The sequence below is a fragment of the Camelina sativa genome, chromosome 8 (genome assembly GCF_030686135.1).
Source record: "Camelina sativa cultivar CO46 ecotype springtype chromosome 8, ASM3068613v1".
Classification (NCBI taxonomy): Eukaryota; Viridiplantae; Streptophyta; class Magnoliopsida; order Brassicales; family Brassicaceae; genus Camelina; species Camelina sativa.
This window is the reverse complement of record NC_141887.1, coordinates 19,296,529-19,323,993: the sequence shown is the minus strand read 5'-3', so window position 1 is coordinate 19,323,993 and position 27,465 is coordinate 19,296,529. Positions and strand designations below refer to the sequence as shown.

The 27,465-nt window shown below is 36.3% G+C and overlaps 4 protein-coding genes and 1 long non-coding RNA gene across 10 annotated transcripts; 2 read left to right on the top strand and 3 right to left on the bottom strand.

The window, feature by feature from the left end:
• Positions 1-1,153: 1,153 nt before the first annotated feature.
• On the bottom strand, positions 1,154-2,089 carry LOC147940171 (uncharacterized). 2 transcript variants are annotated; one of them, XR_015564308.1, is made up of 2 exons: positions 1,716-2,089; positions 1,154-1,541 (listed from the first exon to the last, which is right to left on the bottom strand). It is a non-coding gene; the product is annotated as an uncharacterized LOC147940171 (long non-coding RNA). The 2 variants fall into 2 exon arrangements; XR_015564307.1 differs by having other exon boundaries at positions 1,154-1,558; positions 1,716-2,036.
• Positions 2,090-2,107: 18 nt separating this feature from the next.
• On the top strand, positions 2,108-3,749 carry LOC104707301 (spliceosome-associated protein 49). 2 transcript variants are annotated; one of them, XM_010423628.3, is made up of 4 exons: positions 2,108-2,264; positions 2,365-2,576; positions 2,663-2,822; positions 3,441-3,749. In XM_010423628.3, exons 1-4 carry the CDS (start codon positions 2,228-2,230, stop codon positions 3,548-3,550), a joined length of 519 nt encoding a protein of 172 aa, XP_010421930.1. In that variant the 5' UTR covers positions 2,108-2,227; the 3' UTR covers positions 3,551-3,749. The 2 variants fall into 2 exon arrangements, with proteins under 2 accessions (XP_010421930.1, XP_087318831.1); XM_087462705.1 differs by having other exon boundaries at positions 2,109-2,264; positions 2,365-2,515.
• On the bottom strand, positions 3,693-4,804 carry LOC104709597 (molybdopterin synthase sulfur carrier subunit). The gene is made up of 2 exons (XM_019228507.2): positions 4,665-4,804; positions 3,693-4,168 (listed from the first exon to the last, which is right to left on the bottom strand). The coding sequence occupies exon 2, from the start codon at positions 4,140-4,142 to the stop codon at positions 3,831-3,833; it is 312 nt and encodes a 103-aa protein (XP_019084052.1). The 5' UTR covers positions 4,143-4,168; positions 4,665-4,804; the 3' UTR covers positions 3,693-3,830.
• Positions 4,805-19,719: 14,915 nt separating this feature from the next.
• On the top strand, positions 19,720-21,248 carry LOC104707296 (uncharacterized). Its single transcript, XM_010423621.3, has 2 exons — positions 19,720-20,630; positions 20,962-21,248. Exons 1-2 carry the CDS (start codon positions 19,965-19,967, stop codon positions 21,085-21,087), a joined length of 792 nt encoding a protein of 263 aa, XP_010421923.1. The 5' UTR covers positions 19,720-19,964; the 3' UTR covers positions 21,088-21,248.
• LOC104707297 (elongator complex protein 6) lies at positions 21,206-23,019 on the bottom strand. 4 transcript variants are annotated; one of them, XR_015564616.1, is made up of 5 exons: positions 22,709-23,012; positions 22,555-22,627; positions 21,887-22,098; positions 21,639-21,789; positions 21,206-21,530 (listed from the first exon to the last, which is right to left on the bottom strand). XR_015564616.1 is itself a non-coding variant. In XM_010423625.2 (5 exons), the coding sequence occupies exons 1-5, from the start codon at positions 22,943-22,945 to the stop codon at positions 21,402-21,404; spliced, it is 795 nt and encodes a 264-aa protein (XP_010421927.1). In that variant the 5' UTR covers positions 22,946-23,019; the 3' UTR covers positions 21,206-21,401. The 4 variants fall into 4 exon arrangements, 2 of the variants coding, with proteins under 2 accessions (XP_010421927.1, XP_010421926.1); XR_015564617.1 differs by having other exon boundaries at positions 21,887-22,095; positions 22,709-23,010; XM_010423625.2 differs by having other exon boundaries at positions 21,639-21,785; positions 21,887-22,095; positions 22,709-23,019.
• Positions 23,020-27,465: the final 4,446 nt, after the last annotated feature.

The following is a 27,465-nucleotide window of genomic DNA, read 5'->3' as shown; positions in this document are numbered from 1 at the left end:
TCTGAGTGAGAAGGAGGACTAGAGTAATTAGTGGCGTGGTAGATTTGACGATAAGAAGGAGCTGCCATAGAACTGATATAGGACGCGATGGTTCACATGTGGAGGGTCAAGATAAAAAGGAATCAAGCTAGGTGCGTGTGATAGAGGATGAGAAGTAACAGAATAAAGTTGGCAGGTAACGGAAAGGGAATAATTCTGGCTGACACTGTTTGTCGCTTGTGAGTCACATAGTATTTGAGCAATTGTTAGCTCATGTTTCATTTTACGCTTATTCTGAATTTGTAATCTTATCTAGAACTTTCTAGACTCTCGTTCCTCATCGTTTTGTTGGAGACTCTTACAGGTGAGATGTTGAGGCTGCGCTTTCATTGAATGTAGTGTCAAATCGTTATCAGTTACAAGTTCTTAATAAAATCCGTTTTCTTTTGTTATTTGTTGTTATGGATTATTGATTCTTGTTATCAAGAACTCGTGAATAAGTCTGCGCCAGCTAATGAAGAGTCTTTGTAAATCAGAACGGTCTTGTTGGAAGAAAACGATGTTCCCAGGATCGAGCTGCTTCTCTTTGACGAATCTGTTCCATCCTTTAGTCAAGAAGACATAGCTTTGACTGCTGTTTCAGTAAGAGTATTCGAACCTCTAGGACTTGCCCATATCATCTTCGAAGCTTAGAACTTAGAAGCATCCCTTTCTCAGACGTGAAGTGTCAAAAGCACCAGAGGAGACGACGACGGCAATGAGAGGATAATCAAGATAATAATAAATTTCTTTTAAAATAGTCAAGATAAAATTGATCATGACGTAGAAAACGTTAACACATCTCTAAGTACCCATTCATTCACTCTGTGAAGATGTCATTTTCAACCGTCAACATACAACAATATCTCAAACATCATAATTGATAAATTAACTTTCAGAAATTCACTGTACTTATTACTTTTTTCAGCCAAGTTTCCTAGATGAAAATTATCTTCTTATGGAGAAACTCTACCATATGCATTGTTCTAAATCACATACTGTATGAACAAAATGAAGTCATTGATTTATTTTTTTATAAGACAACATATATTAATAATGTCAATGTTCTATTTTATAAAAGGGAAAAATGCTAAAAAAAACCCGAAATTATTTTTATTTAGAAGTTTAATACCCAATTGTTTTGGATTAAAATAAAAATATATTAAATAGGCAATTAATACAAATATGTCATTTAAAACCCAAAATAGTAAGTGTTATTATTTTCATATCCACAATTTTTCAACAAAAATAAAATTCTAATTTTATCTCGATTATCTAATTAATCATTAAATTTTAATATAAAAATTGTCGATTATCTAATTAATCATTAAATTTTAATATAAAAATTCTCATAATATCAAACCGAGAGTTAACACCATAGTCTACTTTTATCTCTCTTCTTCCTCCTCCTTTACTGGGTTATTCCTATATTTATAAGCTTCGACTGGTTTTGCTGATTAAGTGCAGCCGAAAGCAATCTCCAGAAATTGATCTCCGTTTTGCTTATCCCCATCATCAAATACCTAACCATTGTAGAATACTGGAATCAAAACATGTCAGATCGAAACACAAAACCAGTAACAGTATCAATCGAAAAGAAAAAAAACCCAATTCGAGAATCTAAGAAACCCAAAATAATAGATCAATCATTGAATCACGATCTGGGAATCCAATCGGAACATCTGATTTCAAATCACCTTTTGTTGTCCACCGTCTTCAGATGAAGCCGATGTAAAAACTCTTCACCGAAAACTTTTTTTATACTTTTGGTCCTTGTCGAGACGAAGAAGAGTGTCTGTGCAAAAAAAATTAAAGTTATGTTCGGTTATTGGATTTGGTTTCGTCTGAAGAAGTTTATCTCTCGAACAAAATCTCTTTCTTCTTCGATCTCTTCAGAGATTTTGTTCAAGAGAAAGAGTGTAACAGTATCAATAACATCAAATCGATCCGCCGTGCCGGACATTAAAATCTAGTATATTAATACTAATGTCAATGTTCTTTTTTATAAAATCGATCCTAACCGGGAACGTCTTCGCCACTGGTTTTGTTTGACATAGAGGGCGTTTTAGTCATTTACCCCCTATGACAACAATATTTGTAAAAATTACAGTTTCAACCTCGTCAATTTCAACTACTCACATTCATCCATCTTCTTCTTCCTCAAGCTTTTTAGGGTTTCCATTGTTCCCGATCAACAAATTCAGCTTCAATGTCCGGAGGAAATTCCAATTGCACCGTCTACATAGGTAAAGTGTCTCTTCCAAACATCTCCAATTTTTTTTTTTTTATCTGACTGTTAAAAAAACTTTCTCGGAAACCACTCGAAATGAATTTTTGATAAATCAGGGAACGTAGACGAGAGAGTAAGCGATAGGGTTTTGTATGATATCATGATTCAAGCTGGTAGAGTAATCGATCTACACATACCTCGTGATAAAGAAACTGATAAACCTAAAGGCTTTGCCTTCGCTGAGTACGAGACTGAAGAAATCGCTGAGTACGCTGTTAAGCTTTTCTCTGGACTTGTTTCTCTCTACAGTAGAACTCTCAAGTTTGCTGTGAGTCTTTGTTTTATCCTCTCTGTCTTTTGAAATCTTTTGTATTGATATGTTCTTGATTTTGTGTTGTGGTTTGGTGGATTTAGATATCTGGACAGGATAAGTTGCAGGCGAGCTCCGGTAATAGAACGAGACCTCAGCCTTTGGCTTTCGAGCATTCAGATAGAGCTGCTTATCATTCAGAGAGGTTTTCGTCGCAATTGATCTCTCCGCCTTCACCTCTTCTGCCTTTGGATTACACACAAGGTTTGTTTCTTTGGTTTACTTATTATCCATTCTTGATTCATGGAACATATAGAAAGATGGACAGCTTTCGCGTTTAAAGCATTGACACAAGTTAGGCAGAGAGTATAGATGGTTTTCTCAATGTATATGATTAGTTTGGCTGGTGAGTTATAAGAGTTTAGCTGGTTCTTTGCCAAATTTAACACAGATGAGTAAATCAAGAACCTTGTGCTCAATCTATTTGTCTTTTTAAGTATAAGACTTGAAATGTTCTTTGGTCTGTTTGCTTAATCTAATGGCTATAATTAGTTTTGAATGCTGGAGTTATGAGAATTTTATTCGTTGCTGAATTCAACAGAGATATCAAGAACCTTCAGTTCATTCTAAATTGACAAATAGACAAATATCAATCTATTTGTCTTTTTAAGTATAGGACTTTCTTTGGTCTGTTTGCTTAATCTAATGGCTATTATTAGTTTTGAATGCTGGAGTTATGAGAAGTTAAGCTGCTTTGTTGTCGAATTCAACACAGATTACAATATCAAGAACCGTTAGTTCATTCTAAATTTGTCTTTCGGAGTATGAGAGAGTTAATGTACTTTGTTCTGTGTTTTTTTTGTTTTTTGTACATTTTTGCAGAGCTACCTCCACCAGGAGTAGTATCAAATGGAGCAAGTTTGGAGTATAGTAGAAGAGTTCTTGGTTCAGCACTAGATAGTATCAACCATTCAAGACCACGTCGCTACTGAAACAGTGATAACACTCTCCTTTCTCTTTGTTAGAATGATTGTATGATAATCAATATTGAGATGAAGAAGAAGAAGAAGAAGTTGTGATTGTAATGATCTACGGAATGAGAGAAAACACAACAAACTGGAAAATTTGTAGAACTGATGTAAACCTTTCTTTTATTATAAGACAGATATTTCTGTTGTTGTTTGTGACAAAGGTACCTTAACTTTTACATGTTTGATTACTGCCAATTAAATGACTAACCCAAATCAAGGGAGTTTTAGTAGTGCTGATGCATTAGCCGCCACTTATCGGAGGTATGATGGCTAACTCATCTCTATGTTGAACAATGGCGGAATCGGTTGTATATTCCTCGTTCAGGGCAAGAACCACACAGCTACGTACCTCTTTCAAGTTTGGGAACTTGAGAACCAACTCGTCCATGCATTTCTGTGTTGTGCTACCTGATGGCATCTTCAGTGTTAGATCAGGCACGCCTGTGAGCTCGCGAGCTCTGGCGAATAACAACACTTTGATCTCCACTGATGATGAAGTGTCATCAACTTCAATCTTTGTGAGCTCTTTGTTCACTTGTTCTGTACCGTCCATGGCCAAAAATACAAAACTCGAAGCACCTGAAAACCACAAGGATCCACTCTTAGAAACCAAAAAAGAAAAGTAGAGAGTCTCCAACTGTGAATTGTTTTAGTCTGACAATGTATAAAGAGATTCTCAGAGCTATATAATGCTGAAGACTCGAACTGAGACTTTGCTTTGTGAAAGAAACACAAAGACACATGCCCTTAAGACTGAAAGTGATCTAAGTGATGCTACTCCCCCACGCGGATTCTACAGCTCTCAGCGGCCTAAACAAGGATTTGATTTTCTTTGGCAGTATCAGAAGAAATGCCTATTTAAACCCTATATAAAATTTCTAACAATATTACAGACGAACAAAAACATGGCAGCAAAGTCCACTCTGATCAAGATCAATCACGACCACAAGATTAAAACCACTCAAAATTTTCTTATATTGACCCCAATTTTTTTTTTTCCCCACAACCGAACAGAACCCAGAAGTCCAAATCCGATGTAAAAGGAGAAAAAAACAATAAGCCATTTCAAACGAACCTCGAATTATCAAAAGCTTTTCGGAAAAGAGAGAGACACAGGTGACGAGAAGGAGAAGACACGAGTCCCTAATCTTCTCTGTTTGACATCCCACTTCACGCTTTCTCTCAGTTTTGTTCGCTTAGTCGTCTCTCTCTGGATGTCGCTGTCGCTAAACACGGCGCAGGTGACGAAAGAAGTACATTGATTGAACGGACCGGATGCGATGCAGAGAGATAAATAGGCTCAAAATTTTCTATAAGGCCCATTTCATTAATTGCCTAACCCTCGAACCGAATCAATCCGGTTAATTCGGGTTTTCAGTTACTATTTAGTAGAAACTGGTCCAAATTAACCGAACAAAAAAACAGTTCGAATTTTGATTTATTTCGGTTAATGAAATTCTACCAAATTCAATCGACTTTTTGGGTTTCTCCAGCTAAAATGGGTTAAAACCAGTTTAATCGGATAAAATTAGCAAATTCGGTTCAGGTTATATATATTGGTTTAACCCATTTTAGCTAATTTGATTCTTCACCCATTCATGATGTTTATATTATGTCTCAACTGAATCAGTGATAACTTGAACTACCTTCGATGGACGATACTCGGGTTCATCCTCCCTTTCATTCACCTCTTTTATATTAGTCAATCAAATGATATCATATCAAATTAAAATAAAGTAAATGAATATGCCATCCCTACTATTAAAAGAAAAATCGTTTAACAAACTAACATTAGTTTTGTAAGAAATTACAACTGACGGTCATTAGAGTTTAGATAAAATAAAACATCTAAGCGAAGCGTAAAAACGTAATCAGTGAAATCGGGTAAACACGCGGGTCATTTAACCCGGTAATTTGACCCGGTTATATGTTATAATCCCAACCGTTTCTTTTTATTTTGTGTAGAACATCTCAGCCATTGAGTTTCTATGTTTATGTAAAGAGACATCAAACCTAATAATTTTTTTTCACCTATGTTCTAAGGATTAAAGCTGAAAGAGTGATTCGATAATTCCACAGAACTCCAGGAATTTGGTTTGATGGTGCGAAGCAGTTGTAAAGAATCTGATTCCACATCTATCACGGCTAGCTACATATATAAATCTAAAGAAAGAACAAACTTGAAGCAGTTGGTGTATAAAGTATCTATTGGCTACAACAAGGTAATTAGATTTCAACCTAAAACCAAATCGTCCTCTCAGCCCCGACTCATACCTACGGCGAGAGGGGCAATGGCCAGGGGACAAATTTTTTTTTTTTTAAAAAAATATTAAGGAAATGGGGACCAGAAAAAAAGAAAAGGAAATGTATGTTGAAAAGGGTCCTAAAAAATTGTATGCCTAGGGACGAAATTTTTTTTAAGATGGGGCTGCGTCCTCTAATGCTTAAAAATCAAATTTAATTGAAATTTCGTTTTTGAATATTGATGTCTTTTGATTTTGGATTCTTCTCTGGTCATCATCATGATTTTAAGATAATAAACTCATGCTCATGAATCAGCATCTCTCCAGTCACGTACAGGCCCGACTCAAGTTGTTGTTGGACCTGGTGCAATTTTTTTTTTTTTAGATTTCATAAATTTAGAATCATTTTTATCAAAATATTAAACCTTGAGGGTGCAAAGCCTTATAAATGCTTTTTTTTATTGACACCCGGTGCAAAAGCACCGCTTGCACCGCATCAACTAATGTGTCTGCATTTTATAGGATTTTATTTGTATTTGTTTTGAGTCTTTTGTTAAGTCCCAGTGTGCTTTTAGAGTTTTTTTTGTCTTGTGTGAGTCTTTACAGGTTCTAGGTGACTTTGGAAGGAATCTGAGAGCTTTGGGGATGAAAACATGCATCTGGAGCTAAATTGGTTGAAGACTGATCGGGCTAGCAATCAGATGGAGAAATCACAGAAAAGCATCCTGGATCGGCCGATCTACATTTGGGATCGACCGATCCTGTACCCGAAGCAACCTTTCCTTTTTTGTTTTAAACCGACTATTAGGGTTTTTTTTACTATTTAAGCACGGGGCTCGACCTCTTAAAAAGACACCCTATTATTCTACGCAGCTTTTGAGACTTGTAAGCTTGGGAGAAGATCTTTAAACCTTTGTATCTCTTTGGAGAAGATTTATGAACCCTTTTACTTCTCTTTGCAATTCAATTATGTTTTCTTCATCTTTGATTTGCTGTACTTTTATTTCTATGTCTGAGTAGTTTTACTATTGGGTTTCGGGTTTCAAAAGGGGGTTTATGATTTTCTAAACTTAGGTTGTTAGATTTTGGGATTGATCCTATTGTTCTTCATCTATTGTTGTTCTTATTGCTTGAACTAGACTGATCACCTAGATTAAGATCTTAGGTTCAATTCATCGAGGCATCGAAAGTGTTGTTGAATTACTTGAAAGAAACATAGGTGAACAAGGTGGACCTTAGCCAACGGAAGTTGAAGTTGAGGCACCTTGTGAACAAATCAAACTTGAACTTTAATGCTTGCTTGTTTATCTAGATTCAAACCGAAGTTTAGGGTCTAGTTGTTTCTTTGCAAAGTTAGCTAATGCTGCGTAAGTAGGTCAGCTTTATTATTGTGATTTGAGTTCAAGAACGGTTCTTAATGCATTCCAATCTATAATCTAAATTTGTGATTGTAATCCCCTAACTGATTCCCTACACCCAATTTCTTTCCTTGATTTCAAACCCCTTAGTTATTTTATGCTTTTTAATCGATTACTTGAAACACAAACTTTCTCTTGCTTTAGTTATACTCGGTCTATATAATTTCATAGTGTATCGTTTGGTCTCTGTGGATTCGACCTTGAAGTGTTACGACGACACCACTAGATCGTGGTTGAGTGCACATTAGGTTTTATTTGACACTAGATCAATTTGGCGCGGTTGCCGGGGACCAAAACGTTGCCTTTGAAATTTTAGATTCACGTTTAGTCTAAGGTCTATTTTACTTTAATTTACTGACTTGTTCTTGCGTTCTTCCTCTTTCGTTTCAGGTGCATGCAAACAAGAAGCCACAAGCCTACTGATTTGCGTAACCTGCGAAGCAAGGAGTTAGCACAGCTTGAACGCGAAAACCGCAAAACAAGAGGCCAAATCAACGCTATGGCCGACGGAGAAGAGGCAGGGGTTCATCAACCCAACCCTCAGTTGGGTATCGTCCAACGGCAGAAGAGGAAGGACCAGCAAGAGAAAGCTGTACCGGATCCGCCATCAAGATTGATAGCATGTACAATGATTTTAATGGGAAATTTGAGAGGTTGAGTTCACATGTTGATTCCAGTGATAAGAGAGTCTCTGCTATTTCTTCTAGCTCTAAGAACAAAGAGTCATACAATGCTATTACACTCCATGGTGGAATCGAAGATGGGCTGAGTTGTGTTGTTATCAACTCACATTTGGCTTCTGTAGAGACAGGATCGATCAGTCCTGAGCCTAGACCGGCCAGTCCCATCCATTCTGATGATTCGAGTCTGATCTCCAGAGAATTTGGATCGACCAGTCCCCCTATAGATCAGTCGATCCCATCAATAACGCAAAACCTATCTCAGAAAGTCTCAGATCGATCGATCTACGTCCAGACCGGTCAGTCCCTGTTGTAGGTATGGGAAAACCCAGCTCAATTGTTCCTGATGCAGATGCTAGGGAATCACTTCATGTGGAACCAAAACCCTATAGGCCACAAATTCCTTTTCCAAGAAGACATGAGAAGAAACCTCTAGATGAAAAGAAGTATGCTCAGTATAAAGAAGCTATAAGTGAGTTCATCGCTGACATTCCCTTTACAGAGGCAGTAAAGCATATCTCTTTGTTTAAGAAGGTTTACAATGATGTTGTGGTTGGAAAAAAGGATTTGGTGGAGGTTAAGGCGTTCTTGGCTCGAGAGAAGAACATTCATGCTCCAGCTTTGAAAAGACTACCCAAATTAGAAGATCCAGGAAAATTTGTTGTTCCATGCTCCATCTTAGGAGTGAACTTTGAGGACTCCCTTTGTGACACTGGATCCAGTGTGAACGTAATGTCGAAGGCTGTTGCAGAGAGGTTGGGAATTGATGATATGAAGGCTTCTAAGGTCTCTCTAAAGTTTGCAAATGCTGTCAGCACGACTCCACAAGGATTCATTAATAATTTAGATGTTCAAGTTGGGAGTTACTTGGTTGCTACAGATTTTCATGTTGTGGAAATGAGCGAGGGTTCTGAAATGCCTTTGATTCTTGGGCGACCTTTCCTAGCGACAATGGGAGTATTTGTTGACTTGCCTATTAAGAGGATAACTTTCTCTAACATTGATGATAAGGTCTTCTACAACGCAATCACTGCAAATGAAGCTATACGACATGACTCTTGTCTAGTTGTAGAACATGAGAAGAAGGTGGATGTCATGATTTTGGGAGAGAATGGTGATAAGAATGAGTTTAATGAAGTCCTGGATGAAGACACTCATTCTTCTAAGAAAAGGTCTAAGAAGGTTAAGAAGAGAGACAAACCGAAGATAGAAAGAGTAATACGAGATCTTCACATAACCTTGGTACGCCAGAAATATGTTAGAGACACCATTGAGTACAAGGTGAAGTCTAAAGGAATATCTCGGCCTTTCTCTAAAGTTAAAGCCATCCTCACTCCGGAGTTTAAAGAGAAAGGCCAAGAAGCAGTGGATGGTATGCTGAAAAAGATTTTGGAGCTTAAGCTGAAGAATTGAAGAGCTTGTTCTGATATGAGTTCTCATCCTCCCATCACTTGACATCTGAAACCTCGGTGAAGCTATAGACCTTAAACAAGCGCTTATGGGAGGCAATCCATGGGGTTTGTGCTGGCTTACCCTTTTATTTTTATTTGTCTTAGGATTTTGGTTTTGTTTGTAGGATTTATTACGGTGAAATCACGTCTGGTGTTAAGTGTTTTCAGGAACAGGTTCCACACGCAGAAGATGCAAAACTTTTTTTTGTTCCAGGAGTTTAGGATCGATCAGTCCTCCTTAAAGATCGATCGATCCCGGTGTTTACTGCACGCATCTACAGTTCAATAATATTGCAGATCGGTCGATCCTATCCTGAGACCGATCGAATCCCACCCTTGCCAACACCACTCCAACACCAGATGCAAGATCACCGGTTTTTGTTTCTTTTCCTTAGTTTTTCTTTTTCTTTTTCATTTTTCTTATTTGCTTTATGGGATTCATTCTTTTCTTGGCTTTGCTTTCACACCTGGACGGTGTGAAGTAAGTCTGGGGGAGGGATGTCTCCAAATTACTAATGTCGTTTTCTTTGGTTGTTTCCTTTTGATTTTTTGAGTCTTTGAGTCATTTTTTTTATTTTTATTGAGTCAAAAATGTTGGGGAACTATGACCATTTCTAGGAATTTTTTGCTTTGAACTAACACTCTTATGATTGCTTTAGTACTTTTGATTTTTGAATGAAGCTTGGAATGAACATGAGCAGGTTCAACACGCCCCAAAAGACAGTCACCAAGGAGGACAATAAGTTGAACCAGAAGTTGTCTCTAGATTTGACAAGACTTAACCGGATTAAATTTCTTACCTTGGGGCTTGGTGATATGATAATGGGAAGCGTCAAGACATGTGATCATTTTTTGATGCGTATCTGCTGAACCACGAGTAATTTGTGCATGAAACCAGTTGTAGAATGTGCTCAGGTCAATTACAAAACTCCTCGAAGAAGAATCAGATCAAACAGAGTTCAGATGAAAGAGTTACACAATTTACAAAACAGGTGATCTCCAGCTTACGCGAATTCAGACATACGGCCATTCAAAGGAGGATTCTGACCAGACCAGATTGAATTAATCTACAAAACAAATTGTTCTAGAATCTTGGTCCATCAGAGAATTCCAACAAAGTGGATTCAGCCCAAAATCAAGAAGAAAAGAGAGATTTTCGTCCATTCTCAAAACAGCATTTATTTATGTGGTTTTCTCTCTATTACACACACTTTAGAGTTTGAATTTCAATTCCTAAGTTGCTGCATTCCCAAGTTGCTGACTGTTATAGGAAATTGTTGTATCTCCTCTATATAATGAGGCTTAATTCATGAATAAAAAATAAGTTTTGTTGTTGAGTAAAAATCTGAAAAGTTTCTCTCTTTCAAGATGTGATATCTTGTAATTTTTGGAACTCCATGTTCATGGTGCGTCATATCTATGTTCATGGTTGGTTCAGACTTATCATAGATCCTTTCACAGATCTTTGTGGCGTCTCTCGATCCATCTCTCTATCCATTCCTTCTTGGTGTGTCATATCCAACAAGTTGTCGATCCCTTTTGGTGTGTAATATCCAAAGAATCGATCCACCGGTATATCAGGAGTCTTCCGCAGCTCTTGTGCGACCATTCGCTCCACATCCTTTGATCCTTTAGACTTCACAGTCTCTTGGATGCAAAGTTTATCCCTTTCACCACCTTAGAGTGTCGACTCCTTGGGAGAATCATATCACTTGGTATACATCGGACAAGACTCCTCCCTTAAGCCTCACGAGACATGCATCTCCTTGCAAAGTATGCTTCCCCTCTCACTTCCCTTCAGTACTCAGTAAAAAAAAAAAAGAAGAAGAAGAAAGAGATAAAAGGATATAGGTGATAAAAGAAGTGAGCCAAGGGATGTGCGTAGACCCGTGCATCTTTCGGAATTCATGTAAACTTGTCCCAAAAGAAAAAGAGCAAAGGATTGATAAAAAAAATTAAAATGATACCCTAGAAAATTAGGGAGAAATCAATCCTTTGGAAGTGAGAAAAGAGAGAGGAAAAGGAGTATATGAAGGAGGTCTTGGGAAATAAGAGGTTGAAGGAGTCAATAAAGTTCTATGATCGATACTCCCATGGTAAGACCACACCTTTTTACTAATCTGATGTAGAGGGACAACGATGGGGAGACTGAGGGTTCTCTAAGGCTGTGGAGTTCAGAGTAGGGGGTGTTGATCCTAATCATGGGCAGAATACAAAAAGTAGTTCTTAATTTGATGTGATGAAGAGTGCAAAGAAGAAGTTACCAAGAATATGTGAGTTTCCACTTTCAAACCTTTTCTCTGTTCTTGAGTTTTTTGTCTGTTCTTGCTTGAGGACAAGCAAAGATTCAAGTCTGGGGGAATTGATGTGTCTGCATTTTATAGGATTTTAACCATAGTTTTGGTATCTGTTTTGAGTCTTTTGTTAAGTCTCAGTGTGCTTTGAGAGTCTTATTAGTCTTGTGTGAGTCTTTACAGGTTCTAGGTGACTTTGGAAGGAATCTGAGAGCTTTGGGGATGAAAACATGCATCTGGAGCTAAATTGGTTGAAGACTGATCGGGCTAGCAATCAGATGGAGCAAGCACAGAAAAGCATCCTGGATCGGCCGATCTACATTTGGGATTGACCGATCCCGTACCCGAAGCAACCTTTCCTTTTTTGTTTTAAACCGACTTTTAGGGTTTTATTTTACTATTTTGCACAAAAAAAAATACTATTTAAGCATGGGGCTCGACCTCTTAAAAAGACACCCTATTATTCTACGCAGCTTTTGAGACTTGTAAGTTTGGGAGAAGATCTCTAATCCTTTGTATCTCTTTGGAGAAGATTTATGAACCCTTTTACTTCTCTTTGCAATTCAATTATGTTTTCTTCATCTTTGATTTGCTGTACTTTTATTTCTATGTCTGAGTAGTTTTACTATTGGGTTTCGGGTTTCAAAAGGGGGTTTATGATTTTCTAAACTTAGGTTGTTAGATTTTGGGATTGATCCTATTGTTCTTCATATATTGTTGTTCTTATTGCTTGAACTAGACTGATCATCTAGATTAAGATCTTAGGTTCAATTCATCGAGGCATCGAAAGTGTTGTTGAATTACTTGAAAGAAACATAGGTGAACAAGGTGGACCTTAGCCAACGGAAGTTGAAGTTGAGGCACCTTGTGAACAAATCAAACTTGAACTTTAATGCTTGCTTGTTTATCTAGATTCAAACCGAAGTTTAGGGTCTAGTTGTTTCTTTGCAAAGTTAGCTAATGCTGCGGAACTAGGTCAGCTTTATTATTGTGATTTGAGTTCAAGAACGGTTCTTAATGCATTCCAATCTATAATCTAAATTTGTGATTGTAATCCCCTAACTGATTCCCTACACCCAATATCTTTCCTTGATTTCAAACCCCTTAGTTATTTTCTGCTTTTTAATCGATTACTTGAAACACAAACTTTCTCTTGCTTTAGTTATACTCGGTCTATATAATTTCATAGTGTATCGTTTGGTCTCTGTGGATTCGACCCTGAAGTGTTACGACGACACCACTAGATCGTGGTTGAGTGCACATTAGGTTTTATTTGACACTAGATCAATTTGGCGCGGTTGCCGGGGACCAAAACGTTGCCTTTGAAATTTTAGATTCACGTTTAGTCTAAGGTCTATTTTACTTTAATTTACTGACTTGTTCTTGCGTTCTTCCTCTTTCGTTTCAGGTGCATGCAAACAAGAAGCCACAAGCCTACTGATTTGCGTAACATGCGAAGCAAGGAGTTAGCACAGCTTGAACGCGAAAACCGCAAAACAAGAGGCCAAATCAACGCTATGGCCGACGGAGAAGAGGCAGGGGTTCATCAACCCAACCCTCAGTTGGGTATCGTCCAACGGCAGAAGAGGAAGGACCAGCAAGAGAAAGCTGTACCGGATCCGCCATCAAGATTGATAGCATGTACAATGATTTTAATGGGAAATTTGAGAGGTTGAGTTCACATGTTGATTCCAGTGATAAGAGAGTCTCTGCTATTTCTTCTAGCTCTAAGAACAAAGAGTCATACAATGCTATTACACTCCATGGTGGAATCGAAGATGGGCTGAGTTGTGTTGTTATCAACTCACATTTGGCTTCTGTAGAGACAGGATCGATCAGTCCTGAGCCTAGACCGGCCAGTCCCATCCATTCTGATGATTCGAGTCTGATCTCCAGAGAATTTGGATCGACCAGTCCCCCTATAGATCAGTCGATCCCATCAATAACGCAAAACCTATCTCAGAAAGTCTCAGATCGATCGATCTACGTCCAGACCGGTCAGTCCCTGTTGTAGGTATGGGAAAACCCAGCTCAATTGTTCCTGATGCAGATGCTAGGGAATCACTTCATGTGGAACCAAAACCCTATAGGCCACAAATTCCTTTTCCAAGAAGACATGAGAAGAAACCTCTAGATGAAAAGAAGTATGCTCAGTATAAAGAAGCTATAAGTGAGTTCATCGCTGACATTCCCTTTACAGAGGCAGTAAAGCATATCTCTTTGTTTAAGAAGGTTTACAATGATGTTGTGGTTGGAAAAAAGGATTTGGTGGAGGTTAAGGCGTTCTTGGCTCGAGAGAAGAACATTCATGCTCCAGCTTTGAAAAGACTACCCAAATTAGAAGATCCAGGAAAATTTGTTGTTCCATGCTCCATCTTAGGAGTGAACTTTGAGGACTCCCTTTGTGACACTGGATCCAGTGTGAACGTAATGTCGAAGGCTGTTGCAGAGAGGTTGGGAATTGATGATATGAAGGCTTCTAAGGTCTCTCTAAAGTTTGCAAATGCTGTCAGCACGACTCCACAAGGATTCATTAATAATTTAGATGTTCAAGTTGGGAGTTACTTGGTTGCTACAGATTTTCATGTTGTGGAAATGAGCGAGGGTTCTGAAATGCCTTTGATTCTTGGGCGACCTTTCCTAGCGACAATGGGAGTATTTGTTGACTTGCCTATTAAGAGGATAACTTTCTCTAACATTGATGATAAGGTCTTCTACAACGCAATCACTGCAAATGAAGCTATACGACATGACTCTTGTCTAGTTGTAGAACATGAGAAGAAGGTGGATGTCATGATTTTGGGAGAGAATGGTGATAAGAATGAGTTTAATGAAGTCCTGGATGAAGACACTCATTCTTCTAAGAAAAGGTCTAAGAAGGTTAAGAAGAGAGACAAACCGAAGATAGAAAGAGTAATACGAGATCTTCACATAACCTTGGTACGCCAGAAATATGTTAGAGACACCATTGAGTACAAGGTGAAGTCTAAAGGAATATCTCGGCCTTTCTCTAAAGTTAAAGCCATCCTCACTCCGGAGTTTAAAGAGAAAGGCCAAGAAGCAGTGGATGGTATGCTGAAAAAGATTTTGGAGCTTAAGCTGAAGAATTGAAGAGCTTGTTCTGATATGAGTTCTCATCCTCCCATCACTTGACATCTGAAACCTCGGTGAAGCTATAGACCTTAAACAAGCGCTTATGGGAGGCAATCCATGGGGTTTGTGCTGGCTTACCCTTTTATTTTTATTTGTCTTAGGATTTTGGTTTTGTTTGTAGGATTTATTACGGTGAAATCACGTCTGGTGTTAAGTGTTTTCAGGAACAGGTTCCACACGCAGAAGATGCAAAACTTTTTTTTGTTCCAGGAGTTTAGGATCGATCAGTCCTCCTTAAAGATCGATCGATCCCGGTGTTTACTGCACGCATCTACAGTTCAATAATATTGCAGATCGGTCGATCCTATCCTGAGACCGATCGAATCCCACCCTTGCCAACACCACTCCAACACCAGATGCAAGATCACCGGTTTTTGTTTCTTTTCCTTAGTTTTTCTTTTTCTTTTTCATTTTTCTTATTTGCTTTATGGGATTCATTCTTTTCTTGGCTTTGCTTTCACACCTGGACGGTGTGAAGTAAGTCTGGGGGAGGGATGTCTCCAAATTACTAATGTCGTTTTCTTTGGTTGTTTCCTTTTGATTTTTTGAGTCTTTGAGTCATTTTTTTTATTTTTATTGAGTCAAAAATGTTGGGGAACTATGACCATTTCTAGGAATTTTTTGCTTTGAACTAACACTCTTATGATTGCTTTAGTACTTTTGATTTTTGAATGAAGCTTGGAATGAACATGAGCAGGTTCAACACGCCCCAAAAGACAGTCACCAAGGAGGACAATAAGTTGAACCAGAAGTTGTCTCTAGATTTGACAAGACTTAACCGGATTAAATTTCTTACCTTGGGGCTTGGTGATATGATAATGGGAAGCGTCAAGACATGTGATCATTTTTTGATGCGTATCTGCTGAACCACGAGTAATTTGTGCATGAAACCAGTTGTAGAATGTGCTCAGGTCAATTACAAAACTCCTCGAAGAAGAATCAGATCAAACAGAGTTCAGATGAAAGAGTTACACAATTTACAAAACAGGTGATCTCCAGCTTACGCGAATTCAGACATACGGCCATTCAAAGGAGGATTCTGACCAGACCAGATTGAATTAATCTACAAAACAAATTGTTCTAGAATCTTGGTCCATCAGAGAATTCCAACAAAGTGGATTCAGCCCAAAATCAAGAAGAAAAGAGAGATTTTCGTCCATTCTCAAAACAGCATTTATTTATGTGGTTTTCTCTCTATTACACACACTTTAGAGTTTGAATTTCAATTCCTAAGTTGCTGCATTCCCAAGTTGCTGACTGTTATAGGAAATTGTTGTATCTCCTCTATATAATGAGGCTTAATTCATGAATAAAAAATAAGTTTTGTTGTTGAGTGTTACGACGACACCACTAGATCGTGGTTGAGTGCACATTAGGTTTTATTTGACACTAGATCATCAACTCCGACCCTGGTCACGTAGTGTACTCATCATATTGAGCTAGATCCATGGAGAATGCAGCTGGAAGCAAATCAAAACATCGAGATATCGTCCCTACCTCTCTCTCTTTCGTTCACTAATAGAGATTTAAGATTTGTTTTGATTTTCATTCATTGTTTAGGCAAAATTAGTTCTTTGATCTTGATTCTCTTTCAATTTTATTTTGCAAATCGTTTTGTTTCTCTTTGATTATAAACATGTGCATGGGGCGAATAAGGTGTTGTTTGTTTGGTGAACCAAACACAGTATCTGGATGCAGATGCATGTTATCGTTCGTTTAGTGACAATTAAGAAATCAACTGGATTAGGAAAACTCATCCAAAAAAAACTGAATTTTTGGATGAGTTTTTTTGGAGAGTTTGGATGAGGTAATCTCATCCATAATTGGTAAAAACGCAAAATCTCATTTTCTCGCTAAAACCGCAAAATCTTGTTTTCCCGCCATAACCGCAAAATTTCGTTTTTCTACCAAAAACATAAAAATACAAAATTACGTTTTCATGCAAAATTACGTTTTCCTGTCAAAAATGCAAAATTACGTTTTCCCGCAAAAAAAATCAAAATTTTATTTTCTCGCCAAACTCACAAAATCTCGTTTTCCATCCAAACCCACAAAATTTCGTTTTCCCGCCAAAACCGCAAAAATGCAAAATTTTATTTTCTCTCCAAACTCGCAAAATCTCGTTTTCCCGCGAAAACCGCAAAATCACGTTTCCTGCCAAAACTGCAAAATCTTGTTTCCGCCAAACTCACAAAATTACGTTTTCCTGCAAAAAATGCAAAAATTTATTTTTCGCTAAAACCATAAAATCTTATTTTCCCGCCAAAACCAAAAAATCTTGTTTCCCTCCCCACCGCAAAATCTTGTTTTTCCGCAAAAAATACAAAATTTTATTTTCTTAGCGCATCTCCAACCCATCCCTATTTTTTCCTCTATAATAGAAGCGAGTTTTACTCCAACCCACCTCTATTCTCACCTCTAAAATAGACATTGATATTTTTTCCTCTATTTATAGAGAAACTTTATTTTTTTCTACAAAGGGTTCCTCTATAAATAGAGGAAAAAATAGCAATCTCTATTTTAGAGGTAAGAATAAAGGTGGGTTGGAGTAAAACTCACCTATATTATAGATTTTCTCTATTATAGAGATAAAAATAGAGAAAACCATAGGAGATGGTCTTACAAAGTTAACTCTTTGATATTTTCCTTCAACTCCCACAAGCTCATTACTCTATTCTTTTTTCCTTTTATCATTATCACGAGTTGGTTTGTTTATAATAATCTATGCAGGTGTCAAAGACTCACAGGTGATGAATCAGGCAGCTAGTAGACTCAATGAAATGTTCACAGAGGTAAGAAGAGTCCTTTTGATCCTCCCTGCTCTGCCATCTCCTAGCGCATGGCCAGTTTTGAGCCTTAGATGAGAAGCTAATCATACAATGTATAATCTTTATGTACCAACAGGACAGAAATACATATTTGTGTCGTTCCTATGCATAGTAGTTTACAATATCATCTATCAGTTTTGTAATTCTTGGGTCTGTCATGGGAGACAAGTGATCATTATGGCATTTGTGTCTCAAGAGTGTTCGACTCATAGCTAAGTGAAGTAATAAACTGAAAACCAGAAGACATCTTGGAAATGTGAATAGAGTACAAAATCTAGATTCAAGGATGAAAGGGGTTCCTTTTTTCTCAAGATGAGTAGAATTACCATTTACCAGAGCTTTCCAAGGATGTTCTTTGCTTTAAAGGGGAGTCACGGAAACTGGTGTTACGCTGCTTGTAGTTGCGACAGTGTCATTGTTCTCAGAAATTGTACCGAGATCTTCAGTTGTAGGCACATTAACAAAATTAATGGCAGTTGTAGCTATATCGCTAGATTTTGGGGATCTAGGGTTTGGGAAACTAGGGTTTTCGATTGCTGCAACAATATTCTCTAAGGGGGCGATTTGGCAGGAATTAGGAGTAACCTTGTTGGCTGACACTCCATTGGTGTCAAGCAACCCAATTTTCGGCAAACAAATGGAAGTTTCCCCAGCTGATTTAGGAGATTCAGACGGGGAGCACTTCAAATGAGAAGAGTCAAAAGATGCGGATTTAGTGGAGATACCGTTTGGAAGTTTCTTTTTGGGTTTATTTTTGCCCATAAAGGGTAGTGGGGACCAACGCCGAGATCGGCGAAGGTGATTGAAAAAGGACGAAGCTTGCGTTTTGGGAGAGAAAAGTTAACTTTGAGAAAAGTCAACTTACAAAACTATTAATTTACTTGTGTTGTTTAAAATTCCTTATATATAAATATATAAAAATGCTTTTTACCTGTGTGATTTTAAATTATAATTTTATAGTTATAAATATAAAAATCATTAAAAATAAGTACAGTATTGATATAAAAGACACGTTTTTGTTAGTCATTTTGTTATTAAGAGTATCTAAGATTCTAATGGAAATTCACAAAACGAACAAAATAGCATTTCGATACACAAAAAAATATGACATCAATTACATATATTTGACATGGCTCAGATAAAAGGTACTGATATATTTGTATAGAAAAAAAACCTCCCAATTGATTTGTAGTTAATAGTTAATACTTTTTATTTTTTTTTGGTTCAACTTCAATTATTTATTATCCAAAATAATACATCTAAATCAAAAGTACATAACATTCACCTCTATAGAATTGGACCAAATGCAATGAGTCGATCTAGTATCACCCTGAATCACTAGGTGGATCCAACACTATCTAACCGAGAAACATTGCATTTTTTTACCACAACGAGATAGATAATACACCATGACTCGGTGTGAAATCATCTCTTAAACCACCTAAATAAACCCTATGACACGAAAACAACTACTAACAAAGAGAAGACCAATCCTATACTGAAGAACAAAGCAATTCCAAGCTATTAGAACCTCATGATCGAGTAGAACTTGTCCCAATAGCATCAACACTCAGAGGCGCAACATCAGAAAAGCTTGGTTTCTTCGACTTTCATTGTTCCGGTCCTAAGCCAAAACGGACAATACATCCGACTGACCAGACCAAGAGACGCAAAGCAAAACCAGCATGAACAGAGGCTTCTCCGAACTAATTTTGCAATATCCAGAATGCTAATCACCTAAAGATAAGAAATTGGAGCACAAAATAGCATAGCTTTACCTCACGATGCATTTCCGGATTGGCTAAGTCGCATCTGCCTTGTTGTCTCACTTCTTAGTCAGAATGAAATCATTCGGGTGAGCCTAATAAAATCAGAGCTACAAAGAAAATCTTGTGTCGTAGGAGAGAAGAGAAAAAAAGAAAAAAGAAGAAGATAATTAATGGTTAATACTTTATATTTCCCTTTCACAGTTTAATTAATTTTTATTTTTTAAATACGTAGATGTTACAGGAAAAAAAAAAGACTTGTATTATTTGATGGAGCTTGTGAATTTGTGTTGAATTGTCCATGTATGCTTCTACTGTTTGGTTATATTAATTATCCATTTGAATCAAATTAAAATGTGGTACAATAATTAATATCAGTGTATCATTTTGCTTACACATGATAGCGTGGCTTGAATCTAGTTGAGAGGTGACACGTAGCCAATTAGTAATCGCCAGGTATAGCAGCAAGAGATAAATAAAAGAACCTTGGGGTGGGCTAATTGGGATCATCAACAGCAAATTTAGGGCTTTCGTTAGGGTTCATGGAGGTGGAGGAGTTGTTTGATTGGGAGCTGCTTCATGGCTCTGACACGGAACCAACTGATTCTATCACGTCAGAGAAGAAACTTGTGAGTTCAAGTGTAATCGGTGTTGGTAAGATTCTCTCTGATCATTTCTCTGTTGATACGAGCCATTACGGTGTTTTGGAACCTGCTGATTCTTTCCGGGTCAATTACGGGTCGGATCCTCTGAATCAGGAAGAGGTTTGGGGTGATAGTGAGGTCAGGGTAAGTGTTTTTGAAGCTCTTGACGAGAAGCACCTCAAGAGTGAGGCTGCTGCTGATGGAACTGGTGTTGAAGAGCCTATTGAGGATTCGAGCAAGTCTTGGTCTGAATCTGATTCAGGGGGTGATGAATTGGTTTCTCGGATTGTGAATGGTGAAGATGAGATTGTTTCTCATAGTAGAGTTGTATCTACTGTAGAAGTTGGGGATGTGAGATGTGGTGATGAGTGTAGTAGTAGAGAGACAGTGTGGTGGAAAGTGCCATTTGTGCTTCTCAAGTACTCTGCATCTAGGGTTGATCCAGTTTGGTCTGTTTCTTTGGCTGCAGCAGTGATTGATTTTGTTCTCTTGGGACGGCGGAGGTTGTATGATACGAAAAAGAACCCTCAAAGGTTCAACCTTAAAGTTACAATTGATGATAAGGTACACTATATTCACTTTCAGTCTACAATGATTCGTTTGAGGATGAAGCCCTCCTCTATAACTCTATTATGTTGCGTTGATGCAATTGGTCTGACTTGATCTCTAGCATTTCAGGTTTAGTTTGGTTTGATAATTGTCCTGTCCTGGCTTAAACTAAGGATATATTTTGTCGTTAATTTGTTCTTGTAATCTGTCTGAATGAAGAACAATAAATGCTTAGGGGATCACCCGTAGAAAGTGCTGAGATTTGATATTTTCCTTTAGCTTTAATTCGTTTGGTGGTGTTTTCTTCTATCACTATCACATCTTGGGTTGTTTATGATCTAAGCAGAAGGCGTCGCAGGTGATGAGTCAGGCAGCCCGACTCAATCAAGTGTTCACAGAGGTAAGAAGGGTTCCTGTGGTCCGCCCTGCTCTGCCATCTCCTGGTGCATGGCCAGCTTTGAGCCTTAGATGAGAAGGCGATCATACAATGTATCATCTTATGTACCAACAGAACAGAAGCACATGTTTTTGTGTCGTTCATATGTATAGTAGTTTACAATATTATCTATCACTTTTGTAAGTCTTGGATCTGTCATGGGAGACGAGTGATCATTATAGCATTTGTGACTCAAAGTGTTCGACTCGTAGCTAAGTAAAGTAAGAAACTGATAACCAGAAGACACCTTGGAAGAAATGTGAGCAGAGTACAGAATCTTTAAACCTAAGAGCAATAGCTTCCTCACGAAAACAAAACAAAATTTCTAGATGCAACCAGGATAGAAGTAATCAACAGCTTCTGCAGCCAGGATAAAAATAATCGATACCATTTTCCTTGATCCTAAATTGAAAATTCTGCAACTTGTTCCTCGAGCTACCTCGTCCTGAATTGCTTATGCCCTTGTTCAAAACAGTCAACTGCATATGCAAAATAAGATGACAAAAATCATTTAGACACCAAGAAAATATCAAACAAAAGCTTCAATTAATGTTTTTGAGGAAAAAGGGTATTGTGATTACACTTACTTGGCCATGTACATCATTAGCTAAACCAGAGGCTAAAGGCCCTGCCTTTATCACAACATCTGCAAGACACACCATCTGTAGCAAAAACGCAGGTCTCTCCATACTCGCGTATATATCTTCATGATTGAGAATGACCAATGAACAATTCTGTCTTCAGAGAAAAAATAAAGATTGCCCGTTAAAAGACTCAAAAAGAAGAAAAAACCTATAATGTACTTCACAAATGGGTTACAGCCTCTCTGACTTACGCTTTCAGAACTTAAGGTGTGGCAATAGTGCAGGAAGTCCAAGACGTGCTCTGAATTGCTGCCGGTAGTAGCAATTTCCAGGAGAGACATATCATCCACCATAACGGTTATGTTACCACTTGTTACACTCTGTAGCTTTCGAACGGTTTCTTGTATCTCTCGAAACAGTTTTGCAACTGCACTCACATTGTCTTCCACTTTATCACCATCTGCTAAAAAGATATCTCAGTAAAAGAAAGTGTTGTTCAGATCTGAAAAGATAAGAGTAATCAGCACCTTACTAACAAGGTTTAAAGACGACAACTGACAACACAAAACAATGAAACGCCCACTTACAAGTCGATAAATTTGAGAATAAAAGTCAAATATTGAGATAGAATCTAAGCTAACCCCACCAAAATTCATCATGTGTGTTCACAATACAACCTACTGGTTTCACAATCTGATTTGCAGAGAACAGAGACAATAGCCTACTCTATCTCTTTAAATCGTTTGCTTTCAAAGAAGAACCACTCTAACTAATAACTAGGCCAATGCACTTCCAATCCAAGCACCCCAAGTATGCTTTATCAAAGACTAACTAACTTATTAACAAAGCTGATGTGACATTAATAAGCTAAAGTCTACTTTTCTAATCAAATCGACTGTGTTTACCTGAAAAGTCTCACCTGAGCACTTAACCATGAGCATGTCAAAGAACACCAATCGATTATTCGTCTTGTGGGCAGCTAAATTACATCCCTGTAACAATGGCACAACACTGAGAAAAGCCATGAGAATGTAAATGGCGACAAAACAGTAGAAAAAGATTGAAACTTTTACCAGTTTACGCAAGATTCGATCATAATGAGAGAAAGGGCGAGCAAAAGCGAGAACGATTAGGGCGTCAGAGGAATTAGGGGAGAGAACACGTTTCATCAGCTGGTGAAGCACGAACGAGCCACTCGTCTCTACACAGTCTTCGATTAGTACTACTTTCCCATTTAGTGGCGATTGATTGGCTAGCTGCTGCTCATCAAACCCTAAGGCTAAGTCGAGGAGATTTACAGAACGATCCATCGAGAGGATTGGAGGGAGAAGAGTTGTGACAAAGGAGATATTTTAGGTTTTTGCTGAAAGAAAGAGTAAAGAAAATATAATAATAAAGGCTTTCACGTTTGATCCATTTATATTTTAAGCCCCTTAACTTTTGATTCTTCATAAATTAACACTCTAAATGATCAATGTTTTTTCTTTGAGCTTTGTCTTGACGAGTGTTTTTGAGATTTTTAATAATTTCTTTTTTACTATAAATCGATAACAAAATTGGCAATGAAGAAAGAACTACAGTTTTATACGCAGGGCCGACGCAATAGATTTACAGAACGATCCATGGAGAGGATTGGACGGAGAAGAGTTGTGATAAAGAGAAATTTTAGGTTTTTGCTGAAAGAAAGAAGAAAGAAAATATAACAATAAAGGCCTTCACGTTTGATCGATTTATATTTTAAGCCCCTTAACTTTCAATTCTTCATAAATTAACACCCTAAATGACCAATGTTTTCTCTTTGAGTTTTGTCTTGACGAGTGTTTTTGAGATTTTGAATAATTTCTTTGTTACTACAAATCGATAACAAAATTGGCAATGAAGAAAGAAACTACAGTTTTATATGCAGGGGCGGCGCAATAGATTTACAGAACGATCCATGGAGAGGATTGGACGGAGAAGAGTTGTGACAAAGGAGAAATTTTAGGTTTTTGCTGAAAGAAAGAAGAAAGAAAATATAACAATAAAGGCTTTCACGTTTGATCGATTTATATTTTATACCCGGAAGAATACTTTTTCTATTTTAAGCCCCTTAACTTTCGATTCTTCATAAATTAACACCCTAAATGACCAATGTTTTTCTCTTTGAGTTTTGTCTTGACGAATTTTTTTGAGATTTTTAATAATTTCTTTGTTACTACAAATCGATAACAAAATTTTCAATGAAGAAAGAAACTATAGTTTTATACGTATAATATTAAGATATGAACATGATGAAAAAAGAGAGCTAAATATCAAAAATGTTTTTATATATATGACTTGGACAGGAAGTTCAGAATATAGTTGGTGTGGAGTTCAAAGTATTTTTGGTTGTTACAACTCAAGAGTAAACTAGGTGATATCCTGATACTTTTTCATAGAAATTAAAATTTTAAGATAAAAATTTTAATTGTCTAATGTTTCATTTTTTATATAAACTAGATGAATACCCGCGCTATGCGCGGGCTTATCGCTTACCATTTTTTAAAACAGTTTTGCTAATAATTATTTATGTACAGTTTATTTTAGCTTTTCTTTAATTGTAGAAAACTTGAAAAATATAATTTGACAGTTCATTGTTTTAATACTTCACATATGTTTTTTCATTTTGTAATTGACTTATTGTATACATGCATAAACAATTTTGTTTTGAGAGATTTAAACATTCTACAATTCTTGTCTAAAATTTCAAAAGAAAATATAGCTTGATCTAAGGATGCATATTTGGTAACAAAGAGTTTTTTGGTTGAATAATTTTACATTCATTAAAAAGAAAAGCTTATCTATTTAGATATATTCATACTTAAGGTTCTCAATTAAATACTATGTATCACTAACATTTTCTGTTATCAAGAATTGCAGCTTGGCTAACTCTTAATAGATATAATTAAAATAGACATCTTCCTTTCATGTTAGCTCTTCAAATTTGGAATATAACTCTAATTTGGTTTTTAATAAGAATTTCATTCAGTTTTCTTTTTAACAACTTCTAAATATTATAATATGAAAACCAACAGTCATGAATTTATTCAACTATCTTCCTCTTTGTTTCTTTATTTTTCTAAACCAACATTATACAGTTTTATTCAACTATCTTCTATTTGACAGTGAACAGAGAACCCAATCTTTTTTATATATAAAATTTTATTTCTTTAGGGACAAACTTATATGAATTTTTCTACAATATTAACCAATATATCTATCACTGCTGCAACTCTTCAAACTATTGAAAAAATTGTAACACCTAAACCATATGCCCATACATTCATGGTTTACGCCAAGAGGAAGAAGTGGCGCTTTGATTCACTCCCAATGTCCTTTTGACTTTTGGTGATGCATCTATTTTCTTGGGATATGTTCTAAGCTTCTCTAAATTTGTTATGTAACTATTAAAACTGTTTGTGATATAAAATAAAATATAAAAATGAAAAATGTTTCATATTCCTTTAAGTTTATTTAGATCTGTTTGTTTTTATTGAGGATGAATAAACAGGTGGCACTCTCTCCACTGCTGATGTGTCACTCAAATGGAGAGAGTTAGCCATCTTTCATAATATAGATTAATTGTTTTAAAATTCACATAGTTAACCCTTACCCAGATTAATGAAAGTTGGATTATGTACCAATACTATTATTATCCATATTTATTTATCATTTTTTTAATAAAAATTCTTTTAAGTACAATATTTTTCATTATCCTAATTACCTGTTCCCATCCTATTTCCACTATTTCTCATCCTCATTCCATATATAGACTGGATTTTAATCATAATTTTAATTTATATGTTCTAATATGAAATTACTTGCATAATCATTAATGTACTTTTGATGATATTAAGAGCATATTTGATTAAAATAAATAAACATTTTTGAGCTTGTTATATTTGAAAATCGTTGAAGTATAGTAGAATGAACTATGATTGTTTGTGATATGTAAAATTGTTTGGAATAACATAAAAGTCGATTAAAAAGTTATAAAATATTAATAAGCAATCATATATGTATGTGTGGTTGTGAAGTGACCTTAGTGCAGTGGCATGAGGTAAGTCCACTTGTAGAAGGCACCATCACACCAGAGATCGAGTTCCGCTTCCGACGAATGTAGGAATTTGGCTAATGGGCCGGCCAGTTGTAGCCCAATAGTTGACAAAAAAAAAATATGTATGTGTGGTCAATTCTCTTATATGCATGTGAACATTAAAATTTGATTATTCTAGTATCTAAATCAGGTCCGGCTTAGACTTTACCTAAACCTAGTACTATCTTCTAAAATCCTTCTAAACATATACTATTTTTTTCAAAAAAAAAAAATACATGTAAAATTTTTTTTTGGACCCTTGAACCCTCTACTCTATCATCCTCAGCACATGTCTTAAACCGGCACTTATCTAAATCAATATCATATATAAAAAACAACTTGAACTTTTTGGTTAAAGTTTAGAATAATATGCAACAACAAACAAACTTTAAAGTTATAATGGATAAAAAATTTAAAAATATAAAAAGGAAAAGAAAGAAAATAAGCAAATTAATGTCGTAGTGTCTTTTGAATTTATATTCATATAAAATTGTTAGATGTTCCATGTTCATAGATCTGCAAGGATTAGGTGTTTTGATCCTAAAATTTGTGAATTTCTTAGGGATCAAGATGACTTACTATATCTCTTGGATGAGCTTTCTAAATTATATTTATTATAAGAATTATTTACTATATAATTCTAATTATAATAAATTTCATTACAAATATTTCTTACAGTTGGTCAATTTTCTAATACATATTCGTGCCAATTTTTTTCAAAAAAGCAGAAAATTCGAGCTATTACCCAACCATTGATTAAATTAAAACTCAATGCAAAAACCCAATGCAATAGCTCGAAAAGTTTCTACTTTGATTCGAATCAGAGAGAAGAGTGACCCCTATCTTCTGATTATGCTATCGAATCTGATGCTTTTGCTTATGTTAAACACGAAAATTTCACCATTGTCGTTTAAAAGAATCTGTCTCTACTAATTAATGTTTCTTTTGTTACCTACAAAAATCCATTAAATGTAAATTGGTGGTTTTTTCACTTAATTTCAAAAATTTTAAAGCCAAATTATAATTAAAATAGCTAAAATACATATTTATCCGTTTGAAAATAAACGGTGATAATGTTTCGCCATCAACTGTCACACTATTGAATTCGCATCGTCTGACTTGTCTCTAACATCTGAATAGAATCGACCTATTTTAATCTTCTAGATCTAAACACTTCTTTTCAATCCATTTGATTCACATCTTTCAATTTGTGGAGAACATCCAAATAAAATATCTTCAGTTGACACTCAATTTAATTTAATAATATGTCTTTAATATGTTTGATATGATTAGATTAAAATTTTCAATGCAAAAACGCAATGCAGAATCTACCCACTTTACTCAATTAATCGGGGAGACGGTCTATTTCCCCATGGGAACTATCGTATCGAACCAGATAGAGCCCGTTCTTCACCCTCGGTCTATTTTTCCCCGAAATAAAAGTTCGAAACCAATTTCCCCCCGAGTCGAAAGTTCGAAAGCTATATCTCCACAGTTTAATTCTATTTCATCAATTAACCCATATATCGGTTTACAATTTACTTAACCGATTAGAAAAAAACCAAACCCAAATTAAACCAAAATAAACCCGATTTCGACCCGTTAAACTTCGATTCACTATCCAAAAATCCCTAAAACTAAAAATCCCCAAATTTGCGAAGAACCCTAGATCAAAGTTTAATTCTTTGCTTAAATTTCTTTGGGAAAACAGCTTCA

Excerpts from the sequence above, each read along its gene's own strand:
- LOC104707301 (XM_010423628.3), top strand. The coding sequence starts at position 2,228 with ATGTCCGGAGGAAATTCCAATTGCACCGTCTACATAG. Across the intron at positions 2,265-2,364 it reads CAATTGCACCGTCTACATAG|GGAACGTAGACGAGAGAGTA; the intron begins GTAAAGTGTCTC and ends TTGATAAATCAG. Across the intron at positions 2,823-3,440 it reads GCCTTTGGATTACACACAAG|AGCTACCTCCACCAGGAGTA; the intron begins GTTTGTTTCTTT and ends ACATTTTTGCAG.
- LOC104709597 (XM_019228507.2), bottom strand. The coding sequence starts at position 4,142 with ATGGACGGTACAGAACAAGTGAACAAAGAGCTCACAAAGATTGAAGTT.
- LOC104707296 (XM_010423621.3), top strand. The coding sequence starts at position 19,965 with ATGGAGGTGGAGGAGTTGTTTGATTGGGAGCTGCTTCATGGCTCTGAC. Across the intron at positions 20,631-20,961 it reads AAGTTACAATTGATGATAAG|AAGGCGTCGCAGGTGATGAG; the intron begins GTACACTATATT and ends TGATCTAAGCAG.
- LOC104707297 (XM_010423624.2), bottom strand. The coding sequence starts at position 22,945 with ATGGATCGTTCTGTAAATCTCCTCGACTTAGCCTTAGGGTTTGATGAG. Across the intron at positions 22,099-22,554 it reads GCTCATGGTTAAGTGCTCAG|CAGATGGTGATAAAGTGGAA; the intron begins GTGAGACTTTTC and ends ATATCTTTTTAG. Across the intron at positions 21,531-21,638 it reads CTAATGATGTACATGGCCAA|TTGACTGTTTTGAACAAGGG; the intron begins GTAAGTGTAATC and ends TTGCATATGCAG.